At 46.3% G+C, this 15,437-nt stretch overlaps 1 protein-coding gene across 1 annotated transcript in view; it reads left to right on the top strand.

The window, feature by feature from the left end:
• The window catches only part of PDE10A (phosphodiesterase 10A), a 253,728-nt gene that overhangs the window by 222,495 nt on the left and 15,796 nt on the right, over nucleotides 1-15,437 (top strand). The window contains exons 14-18 of the mRNA XM_061130077.1: nucleotides 763-905; nucleotides 3,175-3,258; nucleotides 4,745-4,895; nucleotides 6,130-6,285; nucleotides 13,653-13,825. Coding sequence (XP_060986060.1) covers nucleotides 763-905; nucleotides 3,175-3,258; nucleotides 4,745-4,895; nucleotides 6,130-6,285; nucleotides 13,653-13,825 — 707 coding nt within the window. The remainder of the gene's footprint in view (nucleotides 1-762; nucleotides 906-3,174; nucleotides 3,259-4,744; nucleotides 4,896-6,129; nucleotides 6,286-13,652; nucleotides 13,826-15,437) is intronic.

Below are 15,437 nucleotides of genomic sequence, written 5' to 3'. Positions count from 1 at the left end.
GACTAGAGGACTTTGAGATCACCAAGAGTTAAGCTAAATATTTTTAAAAGGAGACACGGAAAAAAAGTCAACTGATGTCTCAAATTTAGGTGTTTGAGTCTTAGTCTGTTTGTGCCGCTATAACAAAATACCGTGGACTTAGGGGGCTTATGAACATCAGATGTTTATTTCCCACCAAGGCTGGGTGTCCAAGAATAAGGTACCAGGTAATCTCTCCACCTAGATACAATGTCTGGCCATCTGACCCCCCCCAAAAAAAAAAAAACTTCTTACAAAATTTAAGAAGTCTTTTAAAATGGAGATATAACTTCTTTAGAAAATATTTGTATCTTCAGAGTCACATGTGTGGGTTTCTTCGGTATATATGGAAATATATAACGATGGTGGGAAAGATTGGGAAAGACTGAAGGCAGGAGAAGGGGACAACAGAGGTTGAGATGGTTGGATGGCGTCACCGACTCGATGGACAAGAGTTTGAGCAAGCTCCGGGAGTTGGTGATGGACAGGGAGGCCTGGTGTGCTGCAGTCCATGGAGTCACAGAGTCGGACACGACTGAGCGACTGAAGGGAACTGAACTGATAGAGATGGTAGTTAATGGATAGTAACACGCAGTAAAAGTAGGTAAGGACGAGTAATAGTGAATCCAGGTGCAGCTGTGATTTTTTTTTTTTTTTTTTTTTATTTCAATAGCAGCCTCTGCGCTGTAATGACGAACCACACATGCTTTAGTTTACGTTTTCTGTGTTGGCTCCGCCTTCCAGATGTACCACAGGATCCGGCACTCGGAGTGCATCTACAGGGTCACCATGGAGAAGCTGTCCTACCACAGCATCTGCACCGCGGAGGAGTGGCAAGGCCTCATGCACTTCAGCCTGCCCGGCCGGCTGTGCAAAGAGATCGAGCTGTGAGCATCCTGCCCGTCGGCTTCCTCGGCCACAGTTCCCGCCCGATTGAGCTGAGAGTGAAAGGGCTTCCAGAACTAGAGTCATAAATATTGCGTTCCACCTGTGGTCTCTGGCCTTACCATTTACCCCTTCAAAGCGAGGAAGGGCCGACTCTCTTTATCTTTAGAAAAACTAGTCTGAACGCCATTTTGAAATGAGCTAACCTAAATGTTAGCTTTCCATGTTTACATACTTTATGAAATATTTGCTCTTCAAAATGGCATTTAATCTCAGGTAACTGAAAGGTTTCATTTCCGTATAGTTTAAGTTTGCCAGTTAAATTTGAGACTTTAGTAATACACGGTTTATCATCCACGCTTCGCTAATACATTTGCTACTGGTGGTGGGACTGCCCATCAAAAGCGTAAGCCAACGCTGTATGTTAACAGCAACATAAAAGAGTCTCCAAAAGTGATCCAGAGCTGACAGTTGTTTAAAGTAAGACAAAGCGTGTTGTTCATTAAATGAGGAGGTAGTTAGATCGCTGTGCATTTAATGCCCTGCCAGTCTAGTAAACAAATGGGAATCTAAGCCTATAAATGCCTCAGGGTCATGAGTTGGAAATGCGAAGAACACCAGTTCTGAACAGCCAGCTAGGCTTTAGCTGGAGCCAATCAGATGATTTCTTTTCTTGGCACTGTTTGTATAGAGGTGTTTCCATGACTTCTTTCAGCAAAGCACTCCTGACCACTTTAAGTTGGTGCTGCCCTGTTTAAATGGATTTTTGCTCAAATAATATGCCAGAGTTTATCTTTTAACAGTGTATGTGTTACATAGTGTGCATATATATATATGTATGTGTATATATATATATATATATATATATATATATATATATATATATATATATATATATATATGGTATATGTTGTGATATGCAGGACAGAGGAGCCTGGTGGGCTACAGTCCATGGGATCACAAAGAGTCAGACATGATTGCATAACATACAATATACATACATATAATACATACATATATTGTGATAGAATAAGAAACACATGACTGTGGTCTTTGTAGCTAGTTCCTGGCACAGAGCTCCTTTGACCCTTTAAATTTCCTGAGTGATTTGGGTGAGAGAGGTATCTTTTGTTATTCATATTAAGAGGGCTGGCTCGTTGCCTGTGATTGGAGGGCTGGAAGCTCAGCCCCGCCCATGGACTCCTTTCCCGGGAGAGAGACTAGGGGGCAGGCTACCAGTGAGCAAGGACTTCATCACCTGTACCTGTGTTCTGGAAGCTCCAGAAAACCCTAACTGAGAGGTCAGTCCCGACAGTTTCTAGACTGGGGAGCACGTCAGGTGCTGGCAAGGGGGTGCCCCCAGAGAGGCCAGAGCTGCACGGCCCGCCCCACTCCCTTGCCCTGGGCACCTCTTCCTCTTGGCCGTTCTCAAGTTGTGTCCCAAGGATAAGCCAGAAGTCTAGCTCAAGTGTTCCTCTGAGTTCTGAAGCTATTCTAGCACATTATCTCCCCCATGGAGGGGCTTGTGGGAATGGCCGATGGATTAGAAGGGCGGGTGGCCTTGACTTGTGATGGGCGTATGAGGTGGAAGCAGTCTGTGGGCCCCAGCCCCTGAGCTGAGGTCTGCCTCAACTCCAGGTAGTGTTAGAATGGGGTTGAATCCTAGGAAATCAGTGGGTATCTGCAGAGAACTGGAGAACTGCTTGGTGTGGAAAACTCACACGTTTGGTGTCAGAAGTGTTGCACCTAAAGGAAAATGGTTTAATACTTGAGCATTCTGCTTATTTGGGTTAAATATCCACAACTAAATTAGCATATGAAAATAGGTAATAGCTTTGAGTGTTACTATTTATAAATGTTTTCTCTGGATTAAAATGGGAAATAGATGGATTTTCAGCTCTAAAAGAATTTCAGATAAGATCTCCCCTTATCTATGAATTGTGTATGTGTAGCATTAATGAGTGTGTAGTATTAAGAGCGTCATTATGTTGTCCTTTTCATTGCTCTGATAATGACGACAATATTCCTTTGTAACCTAGACTTAAGCAGTGGCTTAAATCTTGGACTAAGTTCCTGAGGGGATGGGTGGAATGTCCTCCTGGAAACATTTGATTATGACAGAGATGTGACTGAGAAGGGGAGAAGGCAGGGGGCTGAACTCCCAGTATTACTTTTTAGTTTCTTCATAGACATAAAAGTTGCTTGCTTTATTTGTATCTTTGTCCTAGTTCGCTGCATTTCCTCATGAGCTGTGCTTTCTGTTTATTCCAGGTTCCACTTTGATGTCGGCCCCTTTGAAAACATGTGGCCTGGAATTTTCGTGTACATGATCCACCGATCCTGTGGGACAGCGTGGTACGTGAGACCGCCTCGATGCCTCGCTGCGTTCTTGGTTGATAGTTAAAACATGCCACAAATTGTTTTCTCTAAACACTTGAATTTAAAAAAAAAGGCTAAGATCATTAGAGAGCGTGCAGCCTTCTTAGATTCCCTTGGTTCATGACCAGTTCTGACCAGGTGATGATGAGAATGGAGGTGTAGCTGAGATAAGTAATCGCATATTGATTCTGTGGGTGTCTTGGAACAAACACATACATTTAGCATCACCTTTCACCTTTAACCCTTAATATGTCAGTTAAAGCAAGCGTGAAGGAACCAGGGCTCCCAATTCAGAGTGGCGTCCTTTGTTTGGAGTGAAGTTCCATTGCCCTTTCCTTCTACATCACCCTTCTTTTGAGCCCTGTCCTAGCGGAACTGCATGACCTTATATTTGTCTGTTTCTTTGTTTTAATATAGCTTAAACACATAGTTGAAATGCAAGAAATCATTTTCTTTTTCTTTTTTTCACTAGTCATTGAGTGGCTTATAGAGGCTCTTAGCTTCTCTAGAGCTAAATTATCTCTCCTTTCCATTGAATTCTGTGTTCTCTTATTTCCATCAGCAACTTTTATAAATTATTGTTCCAAAAGAATGAGCACAAGATACCTAACTTATTTCTTAGATAGCAGTTGAGAGTTTGACCAGTTGAAACTCTCGTAATGACATACCTTATACTTCAGGGACTATCTGGAAATTTTCAGTAGAGAAACATAAAGGTTATGCATATTAATATTCAGAGGTTTTCTGAACTCTCATCTCTGGTATTTCCGGAGCCCTGTTTCATATTGATATGCTTTTGTCTTAAGCTGCCTCATATCCATTGAGAGAGTTGGTGGGACTCTAAAGAAGTCTAAGTACATTAAAAAAAAAAATACAAAATCTATTACCACACTGTAGAATAGGAGCATGCGTCATAGTCTTTCATGCACTATTAAGTATTTGAATGTGATCATTTGCCACAGCCAGTTAATAATTTGAGTGTACCACAGTAATTTGGATTCCTTTTCAAAGGACAGCCACTCATCTAGAAAATTCTTATGGTGTGCATGTTTGCAGTTTGTGAATGTGAATGCGCTTTTTTGGAAAAAAAAAAAAACTTATCTCAAAACACCCTTGAGCAGGGTGATGGTATGTTGCTGTCTGTTGACCCTGTGGGATGCAGGAGATGCTTGACCGTTCAGGAAGCGGTGATGGGAGCTGATGGTAGGGAAGGCAAGCAGGTTCTGGGGTCTGCTTGCTGGTGGGCCCGTTACAGTGTCCGGGAGGAAGCCGGTAAGGAGCCCTCTTTCCTCTCCGGCTGGAGGACTGTCAGGCAGCTGGTGAACGAGGCTCACTCAGCACCTCGGACATCTCCCGGGTCAGGTGTGCTCCGGCACAGACCTGTGTGTCCAGGCCGGCGCTGTCTCCGGGAACGCGCTGTTTCTTTACCAGCTTCTGTCCTGACAATGTCTCTTCCACACAGCTTCGAGCTGGAGAAGCTGTGTCGTTTCATCATGTCCGTGAAGAAGAACTACCGCCGGGTCCCTTACCACAACTGGAAGCACGCGGTGACGGTGGCGCACTGCATGTACGCCATTCTGCAGAGCAACCACGGGCTCTTCACCGACCTCGAGGTGTGCATGCGCGCCTCCCTCTGCCCCGCGTCAGAGAGCCGGGTGGATGTCAGCTCCGTGTCTGCCGCCCACGCGTGATATAATTAGCTGCCATGTTATTCCAGGACGAGCTTTGGTTCCGTAAATTCATGAGAAGCACAGTTGTAAATCACAACATCCAAGCATTTTTTCCTATCGTTTTGCATAAGAAACATAGAAACGGAAATTCCAGGGTCACCAAAATGTCCCTCAACGAAGCACTGGTTTTTGTGGTCTCTCTTCCCTGGTAAAGCCGACTCTTCTGAAAGGATGTGAGCTTAGTCGCTCAGTCGTGTCCGGCTCTTTGTGACCCCATGGACTGTGCCCACCAGGCTCCTCTGTCCATGGGATTTTCCCAGGCAAGAATACTGGAGTGGGTTGCCATTTCCTGCTCCTCTGAAAGGATGTAGATAAGGTGAATTGTTCTCTTGCTATCATGCCCTAGATAATGGGGACTTATCCTATCCCCCTAAGAGCCCAGAACATTAAATGCAGTTAAAACATAAATACTCATCCGACCTTCTCCCACAGAAGAGGACAGGGACGTTGTGATGTTCCACTGATTTGCAGCCTCTACAGACTTGGAGCTGGTGACACATGCAGAGAGGACATGGGGACCCTTGTCTGTTCATGCCCTGATGTCCAGCCCTTCCTTGGCCACCCAGCCCCGAGCTCGGGGACTGGAGCTCCCAGCCGTGCCGCTCCCAGGCAGACCTTCCCAGTGGCCACGCTGTCCTCTCTCCATGGGCCCCAGCGGCCGCTGTGAAAGCTCCAACTCAATCTCCTTCTCTCCTCCTGCTCCAGGACACGTGACCCTGCGGAGAAAGGGAACTGCCTGCCCCATGCTTTATGATTTCCTTGTTACAGTCTTCATTCACGATAACCATACCATCGCTAGAATTTAGTGACGAATAGATTTTTGAATGAAGAACGGAAACTGCCCTCTCCTTTTGCAGATTTGCTTTATCTGTCCTTCTTTGGAACCCTTGCTTTAATTTGCCCCCACTCAAACACTTTGTCCCAAGAGCTCAGCAGGAAACCTCAATAGTAATTTGGCTGTCGGAGTCAGCCGCAGAAAACAAAGTGGTTAAAAAGGAGGCTAGACTATCTGGCATTTCCGATGTTGGTGAGGATGTGGGCTGCGTCAGTGACAGAAGTCAGCGTGAGAGTCCCGTTGCTCTGTTTTGAACGTCTGTGTGCTGTGTTGTTTCTTAAGCGCAAAGGCCTGCTCATCGCATGTCTGTGCCATGACCTGGACCACCGCGGCTTCAGTAACAGCTACCTGCAGAAGTTCGACCACCCGCTGGCCGCGCTCTACTCCACGTCCACCATGGAGCAACACCACTTCTCCCAGACCGTGTCCATCCTGCAGGTGAGCCGCCGGGGCCCCGCCGTCTTCTGAGAGAGACTCCTGGCTTAGGGGGTTGTGGCCTTCTTTAAAAACAGCAGCTGCATTCCACTGTAGAACCATTCCTTAGAGTCATGCTCAGGATTATTCTGTCTTTTGTTTTTATTTTTAAGAAAGGCTTTTGTTTGAAGATTTATATATATATATATATTTTTAACCACATTCGGTTTTTAAGTATCTTATACCCTGAGGCAAATGAACTATTTCACATAGTTCATTTAATCTATGTGGATTGTCATATTCTACAACCAGAACCTGTTAACCAATGAATCTCGAAAGTTAGGCAAATAAGATTTTAAGTGCATTGAAGTTCTTTTTTTACTTTTTGTGTGTTTTTAATTCTGTTGCTTTTAAGATGTTCTTAGTGACTGCTTTGGAGGCTGACAGTTCTCACATCACAGTTGCTTCTTCACTTAAAGGTTGTCCTCAAACTCATCTTAAATAAGTAGCTATTACCTTGTAGTGGTTTGCTTTCCATCACAATTTTTAAAATATGCTCTGTGTTTGGCTTCAGAATAGCGGACCCCATTTCTTCCTCTCAGTGTTAGCACCTCGAAGGAGGAAGAGACATCTCGTTAGGTCCCCTGATTACAGGTCTGATTACTGGGAGAATTCTGAATTTGCAAGAATGTGAGGCAGCCCCCGGCAGGACCTCAGCAGCGACCGCTGTGGCCACCTGCAAAGCAGAGGCTGTTTGTGGCTCTGGCGGCCTTCCTCCCTGGGGCAGCCTTCCTCCCTGGGGTGGCCTTCCTCCCTGGGGCAGCCCAGCCCCCGCCCGCCCAGGGCTGATGTCCTCCCTGCAGCTCCTCCAGGAGGCTCCTCACGGTCCCCACTGGCCCCGTGCCTGTCGGTACCACATACCGGATCTTCCCGAGCCCAGCAGGCTGAACCTGTCCACGCCCCTTCTCCTCGGGGCTGCGAAGGTGAACGTGAGCTTGCTGGGGTGCAGGTGCTGTTCTGACTACCTGCCGGGGTCAGGGAGAGGTCTGCCCTAGCCGGAGCCGCGTCGGCAGGGGGCCAAACGTCCCCCCGGGCGATTCTGTCCCTGAAAGCAACAGGGAGTTATCAATCCTGATGGTCCCTGTCCTTCCTTTTGTTAAGTGATGGATGGATGGATGGATGGATAGATGGATGGTTTGGATGGATAGGTAGATAGATCCATATATACCTGGAAATTTAAGCAAGGTGAAAGATGTGTATGGATATGTGTGGGTGTGTATGTGTTTGCATATGTGCATATAATATAGATATGTGTGTACCTATATATGTGTGTGTATAATAAATGTGTGTTATACATACATATATATATTAAAACACACACATACTAAAATGAGCTTTCTGTAAACAGACATTATAAAACTTTATGACAGTTATACCTACTTTGCCCTTACTCATCCTGTGAGACTATTTACCTCTGCAGGAAGAAAGACAAATGCCAGAGATGACGTCGGCATGCCTTCGCTTAGAGATATTTAGGCCTCCCTCAACCCCGTGTGCTTCCTGTGTCCTAAGTGAATGCGTGCATTCAGCTGTGATGACATCTCTGCTATTTAATCTGCCAGTGAATTTTGATAGCCTTCATAAAGTTTCTTCGGAAAGCCTTTTCTAAACATAATAGAATTAGCTTTTAAAAAGGCCAGGGTGGCCAAGTCCATTGCTGCAGGATGGACTGAAACCTGAGCTGGATTCAGTGATACGAGTGGGCTGGGTGGGGAGGGTCTGACTGAGGCAAGGAAGACTTCCTCTGTTTTTTGCCCCTGACGGTTAAGGCGGTATAAACGGTTTGTCTCATTTTCAGCAAATCCTCAGCCATGTGGGAACTGCATATTACTTAATGTGGTGTTCCCAGAATGGTCAGAACACGGTCACTGAAACTCAAGGCAAAGTTCAGTCAAGCTGTCGACATCCACAGAATTGTTGGGGGGCCGTTAGATTCCAAGTATTAGAGAAGGGGTTCAGTCACTGGTGAAGTACGTTTGTACATTTGCTCTTGTGTCTTTAGAGAAGGTGCGGTCCTCAGCAGAGGACTGGGGTCCCTGGCTAGAGGAACCAGGCGTGGCCACAGCCTCAGGCGTATCCTGGACTGACCAGCACCTCCCGTGCAGCTGTGACGAGGAAACGGGAACGGGCGGGGGGAATAGACTCATGGCCCCACTCCCACGGGCAGGAGTATTTCGAAGGGTTTTCCTTCGTGTTCTGGAGATGTCTACCCTGCTGATTTTGCATGCTCCTGAGTTTTCCTTCTCAGATCCATCCAACTGCCTCTGAGAATTCCTGCCAACAGCAGATGTGCCTCCTGGCACAGGATTTAGGCCCGGGGTACCGTGAGAAGCCACCAGCCCTGCCCCAGCTGCCCGCGAGGGAGGCAGGTCCCCCGCCCTCTGCCCACCCGGCCGCCGCCTGCGGCCCCACCGCCCTCCCAGGCTGTGCCTCTCGCCCCGGCGTCTCAGCCCGGAACGAGCCAAGGATCTGCCTCCAGACGCTCGACTCGGCGGCCGTCCCGGCGCTGCTTATTCTGCAGCTCCCGAGGTGGCACCTTGCTCACCCATCGCGGCACAGTGACCCTGCCAGGGTTGCCCGCCTCCAGTCACCACATCCCCCTGAGTGTGAGTGTGGTCAGGGCGCCTTTCAGGCTAAACAGTTAAGGTGACATCCTCGGGTAATGGTGAAAATGCCGCCATCCGCTCACTGAACCATCAGACAGTGCTTCGCTACGTGACACGGACCGCGCTGGGAGCGCTGTCCGCCAGCGACCCCGGTAAGGAGGGGCTTTCCCGCAGCCGCCTTAGCGCTGCGCGCGCTTCTTCCCATCACCCGCAGACCGCTGCGGTCCGGGGAAGGCGCGGCCTTCGGCCACGTGGTCGGAGAGAAAGCGTTCACGCTGACGGATAGGGGAGCTGCCCACAGGCCTTCTCCAAGCCGCGTGTGTGCGTGTGTGCGCGTGTGTCTGTGTATCAGTCGTGTTCACCCCAAGGCTGACTTTCAGCGGGTTGCCGCACTTCCTTAGCGGACAATCTGGACAACGTGGGGGTGGGGGGCACGGGGAAGAGGACCCCCCATGTGACCACAGCGGCGCGGATGCAGAGAGACCGAGCCCGTGGCCTTGACAGCTGACCTCCGTCCAACACACACACACAGCGCTATTCGCAGGCGGGTGTCCGTCACGGTGCGGGGCGGGCCGGTGTCTGTCGTGGTATGGGGGCCGGGCGGGTGTCTGCTCACAGTACGGGGGCCGGCGGGTGCCTGTCCGTCTCCCTGGCCCGCACGCTCCTCCAGTGACGGGGATGCAGGGAAGTTCCCTCCCCGCTGGGCAGCGGGAGGAGAACACGTCAGGAATGAAGGAGGAAGTCTCAGCGCATCGGGAGAGAAGACAGGCTTGCGTTCTCAGCAGGGCTGAGCCGCGCTGTCTCAGCCGCCCCGGGAGCCGGGGCCGTGTGCAGGCCAAGGCCGGCTGGACAGAAGCGCCCGCTGGCGTCCGCGGTGGACGCCACACGGGCCCCTCTGGGCAGCGCAGCCTCCTGCGTGTCCGGCAGGGACCTTCCCCGGGGATGTCCCAGATTCTGCCTTCATTAGAGGCTGTCGGTCTGACTGCCTTTTTCCCCTGGTAACTGCCGTTTTCCCGGGCTTGTGGGTCTCAGGTCTGCCTTCCACGTATATGTCTGGACGTGTTATTCTCCTGTTTAAAAAGTGACCAGTGGGTGCCATGGCGTCAAGAATAAAGTTCCTTTCTTAACTGATTCGCAGTCCTCGATGAAGGGCCCCTGCCTGTATCTAGGACGCTTCTGTGGCCCCAGACTCTTCCTGACCCTCTGCCCTGTCCAGTTCCCACTTTCTGTGGCAGCATCTCCTTGTCTTCAAGGCTCAGCTCAGGCATCTTCTCCTCCAGCGAAATTATTGTACGATGTCTCCACACAACTGGGGCGCAGGTGTGTGCCCTTTCACTCGGCCCTGAGCCCCTCAGACGCCCACAGACTTCTCACACGCTCCCGGAATCTTCTGTCTGTGAGTTTAGCGCTCCTCTCCTCTGAATCGGAAGCCCTGTTCATCTCTGCTGCTGCAAAGGTCTACCACGTCTGCTGACACGGGTGGTGTGGGCAACGTGAAGACTGTGGACTCGGAGTCAGAGAGGGCAGAGCAGTGTGGGCACAGTTTGGAGACTGGAAACTGCCAACTTTTATTTAAGGGGAAGCGAGTAGACATGTGTCCTCAGGACAGGGCGTGTAGGTGGCTCAGTCGTGGAGTCAAGTGGAATGACTTCAGGTACGGAGACTAGTCTGTGTGGGCAGTGACTGAATAAGCTCTGTTCTCTTATCTAAAACGTACCTGTGTATTTTAGTGTTGGAATACTAAGTCCATTTTAATATTCATTTAATATTCCTTTATTTAATATCCATAATAATGTTCATTTTAATATTAAAAATGTATGTCATAAGATGTTAATGATTGTCTCGAATACTGAAGCTGCCCTTTTTCTGTCTTTTGCCTTCTGTGAATACCTCATGGTAGGTACCCAAAAGCCGACATTTTAGAAACCAGACCAATTAGGAATGATTATTCTCATTACTAAGAAAACTGTCTGACTATTCCATTAATCTTAAACTGCCTAGTGCTTTTGAAACATGTTTAGGCTTTTAAAACGTCATCTTTATCCCAGCATTTTGGGATCCTGTGACGTTTTCACGAGTTTTTCCAGCAGTAGCATCTCTGTGGCACAGTCCCTCTGCAGTGGGAGAATTTACTGTTGTCTGTCGCAACTGGAGCAGAATTGTTGTACTTACACTCAACACTGTCCCTGCTTACAACCTGAAATGTGTTAGCATGTTACAGAGGTTGGCTGAAGTCCATCCGTTTCTACAGATGTGTCCTAAATAGATAGGAAGCGTCTCTGGCCATCCCGTTTGCTTCTGGACATATAGGTTTGTTTGCTTGTTTCGCCTTCTCTCTGTCCCTGAAGTCCGCCTGCAGAAGTTACACTGCCAGATTTTATCATCATCACCGTCATCGTAGTCACTCTTTCATCATTTTTGTGCTGTGCCTAGTCGCTCAGTCGTGTCCAATTCTTTGTGACTCCCTGGATTGTAGCCCGCCAGGCTCCTCTGTCCACGGGATTCTCCAGGCAAGAAGACTGGAGTGGGTTGCCATGCCCTCCTCCAGGAGATCTTTCCCACCCAGGAGTCAAACCCAGGTCTGTCCCACACTGCAGGCAGATTCTCTACCATCTGAGCCACCAGGGAAGCCCTCATCGTTTTTAGGTACTTCCAATAAACTAGAATTTTGCACTTATCAATACATTTGATTTGTGTGGATTCCAGAGAGACAGGTATTATTATTCATGTCCATTTTACAAACAAAAGTAATGTACATCAAAGAGGTTAAGTTACTTGTTCATTGTCACACAGCTTGTAAGGGGCAGAAGGGTGTTAAAAACCAGAGTCGTTTGGCTCCAAAATCTGTGTCTTAATTACAGTGCTCTCATGTTTCCTAGTATATGGTTTGATGCAATTGGCAATTAAACATCAAAATGAATATTGTATATTTTTCAAGGCATCATTGTTTTGAATGCTTGATGCAATTAGTTGCATCATTGGCTTTTTTCCTTCCAAAGCCCCAGTATGCGTCAGCCTCTGCCTGTTGCTCCCACGATAGTGATTCATAATGGGGGTAGGGGGAGGGCAGGACTGCTGGGGAGTGAGGAACAGACTGGTTTTCTTTAGTCAAATAAAAATGTCATTTATGTTTCAGCAAACACTTCATTTTAGCTACATATCAAAGATTTATTTAAATTTTATCATTTTAAAGTGAAATCATGAGTTTGAAAGGGATTTATAATCTTAGACCATTCTACAGATATCATTGTCAGAACAAGAACCAATTATAAGGAACTCCATTGCTGCGTTTATCATAGGATAATTTAAATATAAATATAATACCTTAACAGTAAATAATTCAGAAAGATTCTGATAATTGAAAATAAATGGAGAACAAATAGCCTTATTTCAGAGTAATAGGAAGCAGATGATGTCTTACTGAGGTATCTGATTTTGTAAAGAAATGTACTTTAATAATTTCAAGTTTGCAATGTATTTTATCAGTCAGTAAATATAGCTTAAGACAACTGGAAACAAAAGTCAATTTATAGTACGATTATGAAAGCGGTAATTGCTCAGTCATGTCCAACTCTTTGACCCCCCCATGGACTAAATTCTCCAGGCTAGAATACTGGACGGGGTAGCTGTTCCCTTCTCCAGGGGATCTTCCCAACCCAGAGATCAAACCCAGGTCTCCCACATTGCAGGTGGATTCTTTACCAACTCAGTATTAGCTCAGTATAATTATGTTGGCTAATAAATCATTAAAAAAAATTTGATGAATCCAGAAGTCAAATCTCAACCTTTTTTGTTTGAACAGAAATACCACATTTTAGTCTCAATTACAAATCAGACTTAAAATTCTGAGGGAAATTATTGGAAAAAGGTTTAAGAGATTCACAGAAGAATAATTCTGAGAAAATAGAATCCAAATGACAGGTGTTTGGTCTTGTTTAGGGTGATGATCTGCTGTGTTCAGGTACTGTGAGGACAAAAAGGAGGATGGCCTTACAGTTTTTGTACCTTAGCGATGTGTGTTTTATGTAAAAATATTCTTGCCTGTAGGGAGAGTTTTTAATATGCCTATGAATTTTCCAGTAGTGGGACATTTTCTTCTATGGTATAGAATAATCAGGTTAGTATTCACTAGGCTTACAGAGATGGACAAGGGTGTAGATGATTTTTTAAGCCCATTAATTTCTACTATAATATGAAAATTACCAAAATTTTTAACTAGTTTAAAAGGAAAATTCACTTAAATATTTTGCATATTCCAATTCTTTAACTACTTACTGGAAATATCCCCAAGCTAGGTATATGTTTAAATTGCTGGGATTCTGTGGTGGGAAATGTTATGTGGTTTAAATAGTTCATTTACGTGGTAGCTTCATTGTTGTATCATAAGGAGAAACCAAAATACTGATTTCATTAGTGATTTCAGACTATCCTTTTCTTCCCCCAAATGTGTCCTGAAAGCCTTAGTCGCTCAGCCATTTCCGACTCTTTGTGACCCCATGGACTATAGCCCACCAGGCTCCTCTGTCCGTGGAATTCTCGCAGGGAAGTTTACTGGAGTGAGTTGCAGTTTCCTTCTCCAGGGGATCAAACCCAGGTCTCCTGCATCGCAGGCAGATTCTAACTGTTGTTTCCCGTCACCAACTGTGTCGTGAAGTGGGAGCAGTGCCTCCTGCTGGCTCACGGGTGTGTGTTTGTGCTCATGGGTGTGTGTTTGTGTCTCCCCAGTTGGAAGGGCACAACATCTTCTCCACTCTGAGCTCCAGCGAATACGAGCAGGTACTTGAGATCATCCGCAAAGCCATCATCGCCACAGACCTCGCTCTGTACTTCGGGAACCGGAAGCAGCTGGAGGAGATGTACCAGACCGGATCGCTGAACCTTAATAACCAATCACATAGGTAAAAAGCGTTTCTGAAAGTTCAGTAGCCCAGGCAGTGGTATTTGGAATACATGTATATTTTAAAACAAAAGCGTAATTTCAAATTTATATTTGGAAAAAAATATAAAGAGAATTTATGTGGTTTTTTTGTTTGTTTTATGTGCACTTTATATTTACTTTGGATATTTCATTACTTGACAAGATTGCTGACAGTGTATTGTGAAGATAACTAAAATATGAATTGGAATTTACACTGGTTGCATAGGAATGGGTACTATCAAAGGGAAGTCATTTTGCAAGACGCCTCTCCTCGGATTTATCACAGTCCAGCATTTGGTCATTGACCTCTCAGACTCAGAAGCAAATAGAAATGGATTCATCAGAATCCGAATCTTATTCTCCAAGCCAGTGTGACTGATGTGTAAGACTTGCATTCCGTGTTATTAATCCACAAACGTGTATTCTAGCTGCACACGTCAGAATATTGGCACTCAGCGTGGTCACAGTTTTAGGAAGCTGAGTGGCCATCCAGAGTCTGTTTGAACATGAGGTTAGAACAGAGACAATGAGGATCCTTAAATGTTCCAGTGGCATCAGGCTGAGGTGGCTTGATTCCTTGTTTTCTGAGAAGGTGTGACTTGCCTGCTAGATTCAGGAATGCGTCAGGTGTTTTCCTTGTGAGCCTGTCCACCCATCTGTCCGTTAGACCTCAGCCCATTGGCTAAAACTCCTCTTTCCCCGGCCAGTGTGTAGGTGACTACCACCAGCTTCTCTTTCTAGGACGTTGCTCTTGCAGGGTCCATATCTGACCAGGTCCATCTTAAGTGAGGCATCTTTAGACCTGGGACCACTTGCTTATTGGTTCATTCTAGTCTGGCTGGACTTGAATCCACTCTTTACTCAGGCACTTTGTGTTCCTACCCTGTGACCCATTAAGATACTGGTCCTAATGTTTCTTTCCACAGGAATCTACTTTTAGTTCTTAGAAACAATTTGCTCAGGGGTCCCAAACACAAAACTTTATGTTTACAGATAACTACAGACAGATGCATAATAAACTTAATCTCCTCAAGAATATGATCATCAAGCGTTTTATGGGAAACTTTGAGGTGAAAGAAATGCATCTTAATTTCACAGAGTAGTCTGGACATGTTGCCGGGAGCCTCCCAGGATGGTGGGAGCGTCCCTGTCGTGCAGACACCCACTCTTCCGCCTGCAGCCCAAGGGGTGCAGAGCGATTTGCAGTCTTCATGTGTCTCTGCGTCTGGCAGATTTCACGTGTAGTTCTTGTGCCAAGACCTGTAGGAACAGGTGTTTGTTCACAGTTCTCTTTCTCATGGCAATTACAAGATTGGAGAAATACGCCCGACATTACGGCATCCTTCGGGTTGCTGAAAACTCTGTGTCTCCCTTGTCTTTAGGTTATAAAGAAGAGCCGTGTAAGTAGGATCAAGTTTCTTGCATATGTTTTTAGCAAAATGATTATGATAATGACAGCATTATTATAACATAGAAAATTTTAAAAATCTCATTGCAAATGGTATTATACTTGGTGCGTCATGCATACATATATACGTGTTAGTGGTGTATACTGTATAGTGATGATGACTGAATAATTTTGGGGCGATTAG

The sequence above is a fragment of the Dama dama genome, chromosome 26 (genome assembly GCF_033118175.1).
Source record: "Dama dama isolate Ldn47 chromosome 26, ASM3311817v1, whole genome shotgun sequence".
Taxonomy (NCBI): Eukaryota; Metazoa; Chordata; class Mammalia; order Artiodactyla; family Cervidae; genus Dama; species Dama dama.
This window is presented reverse-complemented; position numbering and strand designations above follow the sequence as displayed.